This window comes from Chrysemys picta, chromosome 1 (genome assembly GCF_011386835.1).
Source record: "Chrysemys picta bellii isolate R12L10 chromosome 1, ASM1138683v2, whole genome shotgun sequence".
Lineage (NCBI taxonomy): Eukaryota > Metazoa > Chordata > Testudines > Emydidae > Chrysemys > Chrysemys picta.
Window position 1 is genome coordinate 123017443 of NC_088791.1, and position 15060 is coordinate 123032502.

A 15060-nucleotide genomic window follows, 5' to 3' on the forward strand; every position below is an offset into this window, starting at 1 on the left:
AAGTGGTGCAGATTTGTGATCTTCCCTCTGTTTTTGCATGAGGAATGGAATAGTTAACAATGTGGACATTTAAATGATCATCCTTGGGCACCTGAGTTTACACCATAATGTAATGAATGAGGCAGTTCACACCTTTCAGAGCTAACCAGTCTATTTGCAGACTCACTCAGATGGCTACACTCCTGAGAGCACTCCTGTTGGCTTAGTTACTCCATCTGTGTGGAGTGCTGTCTACATGGTGGGGGTTAAGGTCAGTATAATTATGTCAGTCAGGGGTGTGGATTTTTCATGCCCCTGAGTGACGTAGTTATACCAAAGTAAGTGTGTAGTGTAGACCTGGCCTCAGTTTGTATTTTTGACATTTTCTTCACAAACATAATAGCTAGATATTTACTTTTTTAAAAAATGAAAGTTGAGATTCTGGAGAACAAAGTAATAACTTCAGAGAGGTACTGATATGGAGCATAGATATGGACTGGCTGTTCTGAGCCTGAGCACTATCCCCAAATCTATCTTCTCGTCTTTGTATCCTCATTCTCCCTATTTTAATCCAGAGTCCATTTGTTTTCCCATTTTGTAATAAAAGAGATTGAAAAGAAACAATGGAGCTAGAGGTCAAAGCACACCCCACCCAGAGGAAGAAAACTGAGACCATGTGTACACATCCTCCTGCAGGGGAAGAAGATCTGAGAGCACCTCTCTGTCGTACCCAACCCACTTCCTGCCTTAAACCCATCAAGAAAGGAGCTAACATATTCCCCAAACCTAGGCACTGTGAACTCAGTGGCACAACTAGAGCAAGTTCTGTGGCAACAACCCCTAAATTTCACTGCACCAAACATGAAATTCCATGACAACTTAATTTATTCCATTACCATGAAATGTCCCTTGTTCCCATCCTCCCAACCTCACATAAATGTGTACAGCCATGGCTCATAGCTGAAAACACTCATTGCCATAATATTCATCAATTATTTTTGAGAGTGTTTTATTTTTGAGGATGGTTTTGTTCACTATGCTCTTCAGGTGGTCCAGCTCCACTTCCTGGTCCTTGGATGCTACCATGTTGTTCAAACTGCCCTGTACAGAAACTCCTCCCCATGTGTGCCAGGGAAGCAGAATGTGGAGCCTGCTTCCATTGGTCAACTCCTACTTCTCCAAGTTGGCTCCTAGGTCTTGGCTACCATACTGTTCTCCAGGCAGCTTTTCAACCTACACTTCAGACTGCCACACTCCCTCAGTACAGTCTGGCTCCCTAACTCCCTGTTACCTGGCTCCATGGGACAGTGCACAAAATATGCACCATAATCCAATTTCCTTCAATTAAATGGGGATCAATGGGGAGCCAGAGGCAGCTGCAGGCAGATCAAAAGGGGGGAAAATGCTGGACACCTTCATGCAGCAAAATGGTGAACATTACACCTTATAAAATTGCCAAATTCTGCAGCCTCAGCATCACTTATGTTTCATTTCAGACCAACCCTTTGCAGTGACATTGTTCATTTCTTTTCGACGTAAAAGGTTGTTTTAGTTCAGTTTTTGGAAACTGAAAAATTTAAAATTTTCCATTCCTAGCTTTGGATTTTCAAGTTCCTCCACCTCTTAATTTTTTTTTTTTGTTTTACTCTTCCCTCCCTTTCTCCAGAAAGACAAAAGTAAGAAAGTATGTGAAGATAAAGAAAAAATGAGGGGAAAAAACCTGTATATCTAAAAACTGAAAATGGAAAGCTGAAATTTTTCAGTTTCCAAAAAGACATTTTAAGCCAAAGGGAAAAAAAAGCTTTGAATCAATATTTTGAAAAGAAACATTGTTTAAATTAATAATGAAAATTCTAAGGGAAAACAGCCACTCCAAAAATGGGAATGGTAATTTTTCCCACTGAGTTTACTGCAGGAAAGCTTTTGATTTTCTGACCGGCTCTAGTGTATTTGCATATATTTTTAGGTGCTTGCAGGAGAGTGCATATGCTGATTGTAGTGTCCAAAGGTCCCAATGACACTGAAGCCCCTTTGTGCTAGACATTGTACAAACAGATGGAACAGGAAGAACTAACTAAGTGGAGACCAAAGCCACCTCATTGTCCTTGTTCAGAACCCTCCTTAAAACTCTTCTTTGCTCTGATACCTATAAAAATACCTGATGATGTTGAGGCAGGTGTGTGCTGTGACTAGAATGGGCAGGAAAACAGGATTTCCATTCCACATACTCCTGTGAAACCATGACACTCATATGAAATAAGATTCCTGTAATTAGTTTTGGTCCATCTCTTTAATATATGTCCACAATCAAAATAATTAGCCCACTCCCTGGAAGGTCTGAACTAAGCAGTTTAATTCTGTTAAGTGATTCTTAATGTGTTTTGCTATAGGATACAGTCTTTGATGTCTCTTTTGCTGGTTGGTCAGCCCCTCAGTTTGCCGCCAGTTCTCCTCCAGATGACTGGCAGATTCTCTCAGACACATCAGGACTATACATTTAGGTCTAGGCATATTGGAATTGATGATTTATCCAGGAAGTTATGGGTTTTCGTGACTGGAGTTTGACTATTTAGGTTTTTATTTTGATGAAGCCGCCCGCTAGTAGTAAAATTTCTTCTATTCTACAGCATTGAATAGAAAAGAGGTTTAGGTTTTCAAAGTATCTAGCTTTCCTTTTTACTCTCAGAAGCTCCTGCAGAAAAGGCATTGTGTATGCATTTCTTTCCGTAGACACAAGATTGAGTGTTGTGCTGTTTGAAGAGAAGAACAAATTAAAAGAGTAGGTGAAAGTATCTATGCCAAAATGCAGCTAGTTAGAACTATGGGATTGTTGTTACAGAGTGACCTTACTGACAGAGCATATCATATAACTCAGCCGAACAGCCATTACAGTCCAAGGACAAGCTCAGGAGTCTGGCAGTGGAAAATCATGGCTTTCACTTCCAGTATAGATTGCTGGTTTCCCATCCAGCCCATGTGCGTAGTGATGTAAATTTTCTAGTATCTGAGATTTGTTTTGTGAGCTGTAAGACATGAGTGGGTTTCAGGCCATTTCCAAGAGACCATGTATTTAATAACACCTCTATGCAATATGTGGTACCCTTCTCTGATCTCAATAGAAAGGCCAAAGAGGATAAACTCCTCATGTCACCACAGGCAAGCATGATATACATTAATAGGGTGGGACAGCTATCATGGCTGTAGTCTGTATTGTACCTGTTCTTAGGATATATAAAGGACATCAGTATCCAGGACTATCAGTATTCATAAGCATAAACTCCTGTTAAGAATACTGGTTTTATTCCCTTGTACACCAGTCTAAATCAAGAGCAACTCTATGGGGCCAACCTTCATCACCCACTTGTTAAATTTTCAAACAGCCACCTTTGTTCTTTCTCCCCATGCTGTCCCTCATGCTTTGGGAGGAGGCCCCCATACAAATCTGCAAAATTCAAGATTTCAAAATTTGTTTTTGTCACAATTAAGGGTGAAAAGTTAATCTCCAGGGTTCTTTGGGGGAGGAGGGGGAAGGATTGTTGGAATGAAGTATTCTGAAATATTTTGTTTCAGAAACATTGACACTATTATTTACATTGCATTATAACATTGATTATTGCAATGTAATATAAAAAAGTCAAAATGGCCTCATCAGAATGAAACATTTTGAAAATTTTCCATCAAAATCTACACGTTCCCACAAAACATTTCGCTTACAATGAGACAGCATTTTCCAATGGAAAACTGTTCAATCAAAACATTTTCTACCATCTCTAGCTGTGACCACTGTATGTCATGCTGAGCAGTATTATCTCATTGTTTCTTTGTAGTTCCGTGTCCATATCTACTCACTGGCTCTTATATTGTAGGTTCTTTAGGAAATGGACTGACTTTTTGTTCTGTGTTTGTACAGGACCTAGCACAACAAGGTCCTGGTCTGTGACGGAGCCTCCTAGGTGCTACCTCAATACAAATGGTAAATTTAAGAATAATCTCAGTTAAAGTCAACAGTATTCCACTGGTGTAAAACCAGTTGAGAGCAGAATCAGGCACATTATCATTTTTGAAATACAAAGAGCAACCATATAGTTTCAGTCCAACATGACTTATTTCAGCTCAAGGAAAACAAGAAACAAGGAAAGGAAAGTCTCCATGAGAGAGGGACAACACAATAGTCATGTTGCTTCATTAACAGGCTGCAACAACCGGAGAACAAAATGGCTGCTGTCTCTATTAGACTTGGTCAAAAACGTTCCATTTAAACTTTTTATTTAAATAGAAAATGTCTTTTCAACCAAAGTGAAATTGCCATGAAACTTTGTTTTTCAATGAAAAATTTCAAAACTAAAAGTTTTAAAATATTCCAAAATAATTGAATGTTATTTTGTTAGGAATATAATTACTCTGTCCCTCTGCTACCCCTGCCTTTGTCCAGTGGAAAAATTTAAAAGAGCAAGAGAATGTTCCCTCTCGCTACTGAAATGAAATTAAAATTAAAATCAATACATTGAAAAAATGGAAAGTTTTAAACAAAACTAAATTTTGATTTCTTTTGAGCCTTGTGAATGATACTTACCTTTTTTGACCAGCACTAGTCTGAACACATAGGCAGAGCTCTTAGAAATGTTCAATATACAGAATACCAAAGCATCGCAGTTTCATAGCCATAGCACCACAAAGTAGAAGGAGGAGAGTGCACAAGGGTTATTAGGTTTCAGAGTAGCAGCCGTGTTAGTCTGTACCCGCAAAAAGAACAGGAGTACTTGTGGCACCTTAGAGACTAACAAATTTATTAGAGCATAAGCTTTCGTGGACTACAGAAGTGGGCTGTAGTCCACGAAAGCTTATGCTCTAATAAATTTGTTAGTCTCTAAGGTGCCACAAGTACTCCTGTTCTTTTTAAGGGTTATTAGTAAGCATTTTATTTGCTTTTTCAAGTCAGTTATTCCTAGCCTCTGAATGCTGCTTCATGTAGAAGAGGTTCTTTCTCTAGCAATCCAGTTTTCCATTGCGTCTAGAGTAAATAACCTAGACCGTTTAACATACTTCCAAGAGCTTTTTCCAGTCCCCCAAATTTGATGATTATTACACTCAATATTCATGCTCAGGGAGGTAGTGGGGGAGAATTTCACCTTTTTTAATAATGTATGCGGGGGTCTTAGACACCACTCTTGAACATGTGGGCTACATTGGGGGAGGTTGATCGTCATTAGTGTGAAAGGGGCAGAGATTTTATGGGAGAAGAGAGACTATTCCTTTGTTAATGTAAGTGGACTTAGTTATGTGGGGTCTGTGTTGAGAGAAAGGATCATCCCCTTCCTCCACAAACCCACCATTAATGGGGAAGGGGCTCACATGTGTGTTTTCTCCTTTTGTGAGTAGGGAAGATGACCTTCCTGTCACTAATGTGAAAGCTGTTCAGGGATGTATAGGTGAATAATTTACCTTTGGTACTTGTGTACGATGGGCAGTATATTGCATCAATGTAGGTGCAACTGATCTCTATCTAAGACGTCAGTGCCCATTTAAATGCATACTCACCGATCCACAAGCTACTCATTGATCTCGGCTAGCCATTTCTTTATCTGCTTCACAAAACCTTCATCCACTTCAAAGTAAACTGCCTAAAACAAGAAGCCAAGTTCATGATGAGAGTGAAGATTCCTGTGAGCCAGAATCTAAGACCTAATCACTTTTGAGTCTAATACAGACCTGTCAATTATACTTTTTCCCATTGGGGCTGGGAGGGGCAAGGCGAAACATATCCGGTTTCATTTTTTTCTGATTCCAGGCTCAGCATGAGAGGGATTTTCCATGAAATCAGAGAAAGTGTTCAGAAATGACTGGCACTGAACTGTTTCAAAGTCATCTTTTGTCTCCCTGGTTTATCCCATATCTGGTCAAACAAAGTGAGGCTCTGCACCCAATTTGAGAGCATTTCTCTGTTTGTGTGTCGCACCTGAAAAGTTCCGTGGAGCTGGAACACTTGTCTCTTTCACTAATATAAGCTGATCCAATAAAAGATATCACCTCATCCATCTTGTCTCTATTAGGTAATAGTCATGTACGTTAATTTGTTTCTTGTTTGACCCTTATTGCTTTATATTCTATACATATCTAAGGCCTGCTTCTGTTCTGTTATCCTGATGGCAATCTTGAAATCACTCCACTGATGTAATACAAATGCAAATCAAAACAGAATCATGCCCCTAGGGAGTCATTTCTAAATGGAGATCAGATGAAGGAACCAGACTTACCTGCTGTGATTCAGCAATGCCATATCTCATCATAGTGGCAAAATGTTCGCAGTTAGACATAAGTAGATTGTAGTCTATATTCTTCCCCACCAGGTGCTCAGCTCTCTTTACCACATGAAGAAGAGGTAATGGAGGGTGCTTTTTATCTAATTGGTTGTTTACAGCATAGCTTGAAACACGAGCCACGTTCCTCAGACGCTCCTTTTGCACTTTGGCTTTGAAGAATTCTCCATTAAGCATATTATTCAATCCCTCTTCCAACTCTTAGGAAAAAAAAAAAAAAGACAGCCAATAAGAGGTGAAAGAGGGTTGGCAGTTTGCCCAGATCTGACAGGATTGACTAGAGCCTCACAAATAAGTGATTTTTTTTTTTTTTTGGTTCAGTGGCTGAACTGGAGGGAAAAAATCCCCCCAAAAAAGTTTGTTTTGGGTTGAATGAGATGTTTTGTTAGACTCAGAATGAGATTCCTTCATTACATTTTGTTTAGTCTGGGTAGATTTTTTCACCCTAGTTTCATTATTTTAAAAGCATGAGTTAGATTTCAAAACCAAGTCAAAATGTTTTGTTTAGAAAATGTCAAAACAAAATGTTTCAACTTTTTAAAAATTATTTTTTAAGCTGAAACTATTCTCCAATTTGACCCAAATTTGTAAATAGTTTTGGTTGACCCCAAACTGTGTTTTTCAGTGAATAAGCTATTTGTCCAAAAAATTTCAGCCAGCTCTAAGAGTGATATCTAGAAAAGGCATACTTAGCGCTGCTTCTCTTGGTTGGCCCAAGAAGAGCAACGCCTGACTGAGATATGCGAAGCATACAGTATCTCCTGTTGGAAGTGAGAGGAAAGGTTGTTGAGTGGTTAGGTGGAAAGCTGGGATTTGGGAGACCTGAATTCGAGACTCTGCTGTTCCACAGACTTCCTGTGACACATTTGGCTTTCTTGGGACACAGTCTCTCTCTCTGCCTTAGTTCCCCATCTGTAAAATGGGGATAATAGTACTTTCCTACTTTAAAGAAAGGGTAAATAGAAGTAGAGATTGTGAGGTTCTCAGATACTGTGGTAATGGAGGCCACATGAGTACGTTAGCTAGATAGATTTGAGACATTAAGCAATACTGATGAACTAAAATTTTGAGGGAGAGGTGGGAGGGTCAGATTTGGGGCCCAAATCTGAACTGAGCAAATTCTGGGCCCAAATTGCTCGGAGCTTATTATGGAGACTGAATCTGCTCTAGCTGTGGCTGAACCAAGGAAGGGCTAGTAGAGGTCTGAGTGATCAGTGACTTTTGTTTTGTGATTTAAGTGTGAGAAATTGCATCTGAGATGCATCAAGAAAGGTTCATACTACGTACAGCTTTGAATATCAGAGGATCAGAGGCAGGAGGAAGAGTAGAGGGAACAGTTTTGGTTATTGCCTTTTCACAAGTGTGCTTTCACCATCTTGCCACCCAACAACCTCAGTGTGCTATAGCCACATACCTAGAGCGGACATCACTTGGGTGAAACAAGAGTTCAATCTCCAGGAGCCACCCAGGCCTTCATCTATCTGATGAGAATGCCAAGGGACCAATTCGTGTAAATTGTAATGATGGGTCATGTGCTGTGCACACCTGTCCTGCTGGGAACTGCGGTGAGATCATTTTTATACAAGAGTCAAAACATCAGATGAGAATTTTGGATTATGTGATGAATCTATGGAAGGATTCAACTTTTTATTCTTATTTACCTGGAAATGTGAAGTGGACCACATGTCCCTTTCCCACATAGATGCCCCAGTGTTGGTATCCCATTCTCTGAAATTCAATCAGATCCCCAGGCTCTAGCATTATTGCTGAAGTAAGGAGATCCCATAGATCCCGTATCTGAAAGTGAAAGAAAGATTGGTTGTTAAATCTTTGCTAAACAGAATATTTTTCTTTAAACCTTAAGACTAATAAACAGCAAATACCATATTTTTAAGATGTGCATGTGACTTCTCCTGGCTTGATCCAGAGAGACTCATCTCCCATCCAAGACAAGCTGAACTCAGTTCCAAGTTCCAACCATCTTATCCAGAGAGCAGAGACTACACAGCACAACTTCTACTGGCTCTGGCTTTGCCCAGGGGGAAATAACTTATATCTTCTTACAACATACAGCCTCTACTGACTTGGCTCCTGGGGGAGGAGGCTGTCATCTGAAGTATGTTCACTACGGGACAATCAGATCCATCCACTATGGCTGTGGAAGTCCTTTTGATATTGGAAATAATGCAGTTCCACTGGTTGGAGCAGCTGGATTTGGGGACTACATGGCACAGAGCAGAGCTGGTGAGGGTGGAAGCAGGGGCGGCTCCAGGCACCAGCGCTCCAAGCTCGTGCCTGGGGCGGCAAGCTGCGGGGGGGCGGCCTGCCGGTCGACGTGAGGACGACAGTCAGGCCGCCTTTGGCTGCATGCCTGCGGGAGGTCCGCCGGTCCTGCAGCTTTGGCGGCAATTCGGCAGCGGGTACGCTGAAGGCATGGGACCGACGGACCACCCGCAGGCATGCCGCCGAATCCGCAATACCAGCAGACCTCCTGCAGGCGCACCACCGAAGGCTGCCTGACTGCTGTGCTTGGGGCGGCAAAATACATAGAGCTGCCCCTGGGTGGAAGGAAGAGACGGTTCTGAGCTTTCACAACTGCAAAGCTCCTCAGTGTTCTACCCACCCCATGTGGAGGGGTTGCCCAAGGCACCTTGGAGGTTAGTCTATGTTCCATGTATACACATAGAACTTAGATTAAAAACAAATATTCTTGCTGGAAGATTGCAATGAAACACTACTTTCATTCTTAGAATTCAGAATGATAACACATAAGAACCCCAAACAGAGAGAGACAAGGAAAGCTACTCCTTAAGACAGAGAGGTATAACTCCTCCCGCCCCCCCGCCCCCACTGTAGGCTGGTTGGCTGCAGACTGATTGCTGCTAGGCCCAGCTTGCATGCTTCCCCACAGAGCGCCCTAAACCTACAAGCAAGACCAGAAAAAACCCTGAAATTTGCAATAGCAGCCTACAGATTTAACATACCAATAGGCAGGAGCAGCCTCCTCAGATCAGAACCACTGCCTATTACTGCCTTGTGGGGTGGGTTCCTTCTCCCCCTGGAGATCTCTCCAGAGCTCAGCTACTCAGGCTTGGCACTGTGGGGTAGATTTAGCTATCTCCTATAGACACAGGCAGGGAACATCTCCTTTTCAGTTACAGTGCAGTTACCATACAGCAGGGGGGTCATTTGTTATTATGGAGCAGCAGTGACAGTTGCCTGCTCCCCCACCCAACTTTTCATAGGTCTGTTTTCCACTTTCTCCCCCACCCCGCCACAACATTGCAAGATATCATATAATCACATAGCATGTTCTATATGCTGACACAACTTTGTCCCTCCCCAGAAATAATGCCCCTGACATACAGAACCAAAAAATCATGTTAAGAACTGAGTCACTCAATGCTGCCAAAACAGCAGCTGATCTGGGACCAGCTGTAATGCTAGTGTCATGTTTGCTGCTCGTGCTCAAAGTGTCAAAGGCATGGAACAAAAGCTGCTGGAGAATCAGGATATGTCCCTCGTTATCACATCCCTGGCAGGAGCACATCACATAGATGCCCCCTTGTCCTGTTTAACAGAAGGCCTCTATCCAATATTCTCCTACCTCCCCCCACCCCCATATACACAGACCTTCATGGGACTGAAACCTCCAGCTGAGTTGTCAGAGGAGGTGGGACCAGGACCGGGTCCAGGGTTTTGGCCGCCCCAAGCAGCCAAAAAAAAAAAAAAAAGCCGCGATCACGATCTGCGGCGGCAATTCAGCGGGAGGTCCTTCGCTCCGAACAGGAGTTAGGGACCGTCTGCCGAATTGCCGCCAAATAGCTGGACCTGCCACCCCCCTCTGGAGCGGCCGCCCCAAGCACCTACTTGCCAGGCTGGTGCCTGGAGCCGGCCCTGTGTGGGACAGATTTGGGTAGGTGGAAGTAGAGGAAGGGGGCCCAGGTTTGTTTAAACTAGCCTTGGGAGGCGCACACAGAGGGTACAGTCATGGACAGAGGGGAGTGGGTGAGGATGGTCTCCACTTACTGTTGAAGCTCAGCTTTAATGTCACGTCCGTGATGTGCTGACATAACGTAAGAGAGTTGAGTCAACTGCTGTACATGGGAAGAAAGTTACTTACCCAGTCCATGTTCTCACTCTCTTTCTGGATTATTCTGAGCTCTTCCGTGTGACAGGCTTTATACTCCTTTCTTTTCTGACAGCAAGAATACAATGTGATTGCACAGAAAACAGTTACTCCTCTCCTCTCAGCTGGTTGCAGCTGAAGTGAGGGCTGAGGTGGGGTGTTACACCCAGTTTTGTTTATCGCTAAAAGGCTGAATTCCAGGAATAAGTATTGTTTCTTTCAGATCTTTGTGATTTCAAAGACTTTCAAGTGTTTTCTTCTAAAACCTGAGCAGAGTCCAAGTTCATTGTCATCCTGAAGTGAACTTTAAGACTGTGTGTCAGTCAGAATGCCTCCCAGAAGTTCAGAATCAATGTACCTGCTGCTACACCTTTTGGAGTGTGCAGTATTCTTCCCATGCACTGATATTCCAGCTTCACTCCACAGGCATCCCCATGGGAGGCAGTTCTTAAACTCACCTGCACTCAGGGATTGCAAGTGCGCCTGATCCATACATGGGCCACACAAGGGAGTGAGAAGGCTCCTGGCACCTTACTCATTCTCCCTTCACTTCGTCTTAATTAGTATTTAACTAGGTATGGATGTTAAATGTTAGTTGGTTTGATCTCTCTCCTTCTACCCCTGGGCTTTAATTCAACCAGTTTAGCATATACCAGAGTAAAAACGTGCTTAGTCTTGACTAGTATTTTAGAATGTATTATCTCAAACTGGCTAGCATAATTTAACATCACATCTTTAAATTCTTATCAACACAAGACCAACGTGTACCAACAGAGGGCCTGTCTTCATAGTCAGAAAGGTGCTTTTTCTACTGAGTTACCTCAACAGAGTTAACGTAACTCAGTCGTGTTCCCACCTTGGCTACAGCACAACCAGCTAAAACTGTCTGAAGTTGCGTCCACATGTGCTAATCAAGGTTTTCAATCAAGTTAAGCAGATCGGATTGGGCTAACAACTGAAATAAGTACCTTTTTTGCCGTATAGAGAGTGCCACATAATTTGTCTAGATTAGGAGAAAAAAATGGAGTGAGTTAAAACCCCCAATTTAACTTCATCCTCTTTCCTAATCTAGAACAATCCATAAAGACGAGCACAATGTTGCCCAGATTGGGAAAAGTGGGTGAGATAAAATAAGAATTCAGTCTTAATATTTCCCAATTGTCTACTTGTAATATTGTGACAATCTTTAATTACACTGGAATATATTTTTCCTCAAAATACTCAGTACTATAATAATTTTTGTCCTACAACCTTTGATATAAATTGCACAGCATTTTGTAATGTTTGTATTCTTCTATACTTCTATTGTTTTTGTTGTCTTAATGGTTCAATGCATCTGTAATGGGGAACCTTACCTCTCCCATGCAGAGATGCATCTGCTGCCTCGGTTTCCCTTCTGCATCGGTAGTTTTATTTTCTGGCTAATCCAAAAGCCCCCTCCCAGGAAACAAAACAAAAACAAAACAACGCAGACACACTCCAACCAAAGCAACCTTTCACTCAGCTACTCATTCCCTAGGGTACAACCCTCTCTCCAGGATCCATATGAATTTCTCCCCTTCTGTCAGGGGTTCACATCTCTTGGTGCAAGGATATAAGTATGCCATCTCCAGGTGTTGCTACACAGTCATAGGGGAGCTCACTCCCTCCTTCAAATACATACAACAGGCCTATATGATAAAAGCAGGTGTCTCCTCCAACCTCACTCTGTCTCCCTTCATGTGCCCTTCCTCACAGTACACCCAATGTACCCAGAGGCTATCATTACTAGCCTCCTAAGGTATAGGCTTCTTCTAGAAAGTCCTTTTCCCTTTGGGGAGATGCAGAGCTCAAGTTCATTATTCCCCTTCCCACTCCACATCCCCTCCCCGAGCCCCTTTCTTCCCCCCCCCCCCCCCCCCCCCCCAGTTTCTCAGCAGGGAGAACCACCACACAACACACTCCCTCACTATTTCCTGTCACACTATGGAAAGGGAACATACTTACAGTCCAGCTCCTTTCCCCACAATGACTGACTTTCAGGTCTACAGCTCCCATCAGCTTTGAAGCTAGAATTCCTGGAATGTCTTCATTCTGGGCTGAACTGGGAACCAGGCCTTGCTAGGCTAACAGCCTCCCTTAAAGGGACAGCAAGTCCTGTTACAATATCATATTGACTTTAATTTTTTCATACAGTGTCACCTGTCCCGCTTCAACTCATGTCTCCACTTTGGTCCTTAAGTGTTTTCCTGTGTGTCAGTCTGACCACAACTCTGCACATGACACATCTCCTGGGATAGGATCGCTTTGGCCCATAGCCTGTTGATTGAGACATACAAGTGTGTATGGTTTCAGAACCCTTTTCCTTTCTTGGCCTCTCTTCAGAGGTTTGGCTTTTTTCAGAGTTGTCTGCAAAAAATTACCCAGGCAATTGTCTAAGACCTGTTTAGTTGTATTAAAGAAAGATTTATTAAAATAGAGGGAAGCATTTTAAAACAAAAGAAATGATTTGTATAATACTGTGTATCTGGGGTTAAGCTTTGCGTAAAGTAATCTGGATAAGAATCCCTCATCTTAGTTCAATGAAAAGGAAAGAAAACACCTTACATTTCTAACAATCCAGTTTTTCCTTTGATCCTCTTGGTCAGACACATTCTCCTGTCTGGGTCTCAGAGCTCTAACTTTTCTTCCAAGTCCTCTGCCAGGTATATCTAGTGGAGTCCTCTTATATGTTTGATTTATCAGCATAGATACCCCTCACAAAAGGATTTGCCCAGTTGTTCTGGTTGATCATACCTGACAGTCCTTCTGATGGCTCTCAGATCCATTCAAAATTGTATACGGTACCTAATTCTTTTCCACCCTGCCTCCAACTAGGTAGATTCACACAATAAAGGGTTGTCTTAAAAGTCAAAGTTACAACACGTTTAGCTACACATCATCTGGGTGACTGTCGTTGATTCCTGTTGATTACCTGGTGGTAGGAAAGATGTCGGTTTCTTGAGTGGCTGTGGGTATATGTGTGTGTGAGAAGGTGATGTGTATAGTTAGGGAGCTTTACTCTGCATTGCCTAAATAGACAGCTCTGAAAACTCAAGTCCTTTCTTTATCCACAAAATAGATACAGCTTAAGCACTGACCATGCAAGCTTCCCTCCTTTGCTGCTACTGTCTTAGCCCCTCCAGCTCAAGGTGGTCATCTTTAGGTGGTGCAATGACAGTTCATAGCTTTATGTGTCTATTCATCCATTGGCTTTGCTGCTGAGAATGCTGACAGGGTACCAATCAGTGCCATTTATTGTGGGGCTTGTGATATGGGCACATGACCACTGTTCTGAGATTACCAATTCATTTGACAGAGACCACCAAGTATCCATTAGATGAGAATGACCTTTGATTAGTACTAATGTGGGTCAACTGGTTACCTAGAAGGGAGACTCCCTATTCTGTTACCAAACCCAAGAGTCATCTGGTCCCCTTGTATAGCAATTGTAACATTCCTAAGATAGGGGAAAATTAGCCTTCCAAAACACATTAGCACTACAAATATCCCAGGTCTCTGACTAACTACAGACCTGGTGAAAGTAAAGGGAGGAAAAAAGAACCCCAAGTGATTTAAGTAGACCCAAGTATGGAAATAATACAATCTAAGTCCATATATATATATAAAAAAAAAAACAATCCCTCGCTAATTGTCACAGCTTTCAGAAAATTGGCTGTGATGTTTCATTTGTATCTAATGGGAAAAATTAGTCTCTGACTCACAGGTGTCTGGAAGGGCCAGAACAGTTGTCTTAGTGTATATTTCATCATAGGTTTTTAAAGAAATTATTAGAGAATTATGTCATTCAGTGAAAATGTCATGCCACCGGAATTGCTGTCATGCCTGCCTCTGCTTAGTGGGTTGAAAAGGTCAGTTTGTGTTAATGTTTGAGCTGACCAGACATTTATGTCACGAAGAGAGTTACACAACATAACCTCATTCTGTTAACATCCTTCTTTTATTTTGTCTGAGGTTTATTCTCATCCCATTTTATTTCCTCACCGTTGTTTTTGCATATTATCTACAGTTATTATTTCAGTGTTAAATATAACATCAAGAGCTAAATTTCAAAGTGGGTAATCAAGTGTATGGTCTTGATTTTCCGCACACATTTAACTTCAGTATACACTTGATTTCACACTGATTTCAGTGTACACTTGATTTACACCAGCATAAGTAAAAGAATCAAGCCCCGTGAGCTTTAAGGAAGTCTAAGTTTGCTAAGGGCTGTGTAAGTTGGTCCCCTACCCCCTACATCTTCTCCTTGTTTCCCTCAATGTACACGAGACAGCAACTTAGACTTCCTTAAAGTCACACCCACTTTCCAAAGTGTAAACTTACTTCTGCCAGTGAAGTGGGGGAAGGGTCCACTCACCGTAGGTTAGCCTCCTTGTGGCTGGGTCTGTGAATTAGTTTTCACTTCATCTAGCACCCCTTTCCATACATTACTCATGCTGTAACCCACCCCCTTCATGACTCAGCCCTCCAGCCAGTCAGCATATAGTCTCCTCACACTCCCTCCTTTCCCCCAGTGGGTAACAAAGTCCCATTGGACAAGCTGAGACAGTCTTCTGTTCCAACTCCAGTCCTGGGGCCTGCCTGCTACTCTGGGTT

At 42.2% G+C, this 15060-nt stretch overlaps 1 protein-coding gene across 1 annotated transcript; it reads right to left on the reverse strand.

The window, feature by feature from the left end:
- Positions 1 to 1804: 1804 nt before the first annotated feature.
- On the reverse strand, positions 1805 to 8111 carry LOC101931683 (phospholipase A and acyltransferase 3-like). The gene is made up of 4 exons (XM_024103639.3): positions 7958 to 8111; positions 6234 to 6496; positions 5518 to 5600; positions 1805 to 2729 (listed from the first exon to the last, which is right to left on the reverse strand). The coding sequence occupies exons 1-3, from the start codon at positions 8055 to 8057 to the stop codon at positions 5529 to 5531; spliced, it is 435 nt and encodes a 144-aa protein (XP_023959407.2). The 5' UTR covers positions 8058 to 8111; the 3' UTR covers positions 1805 to 2729; positions 5518 to 5528.
- Positions 8112 to 15060: the final 6949 nt, after the last annotated feature.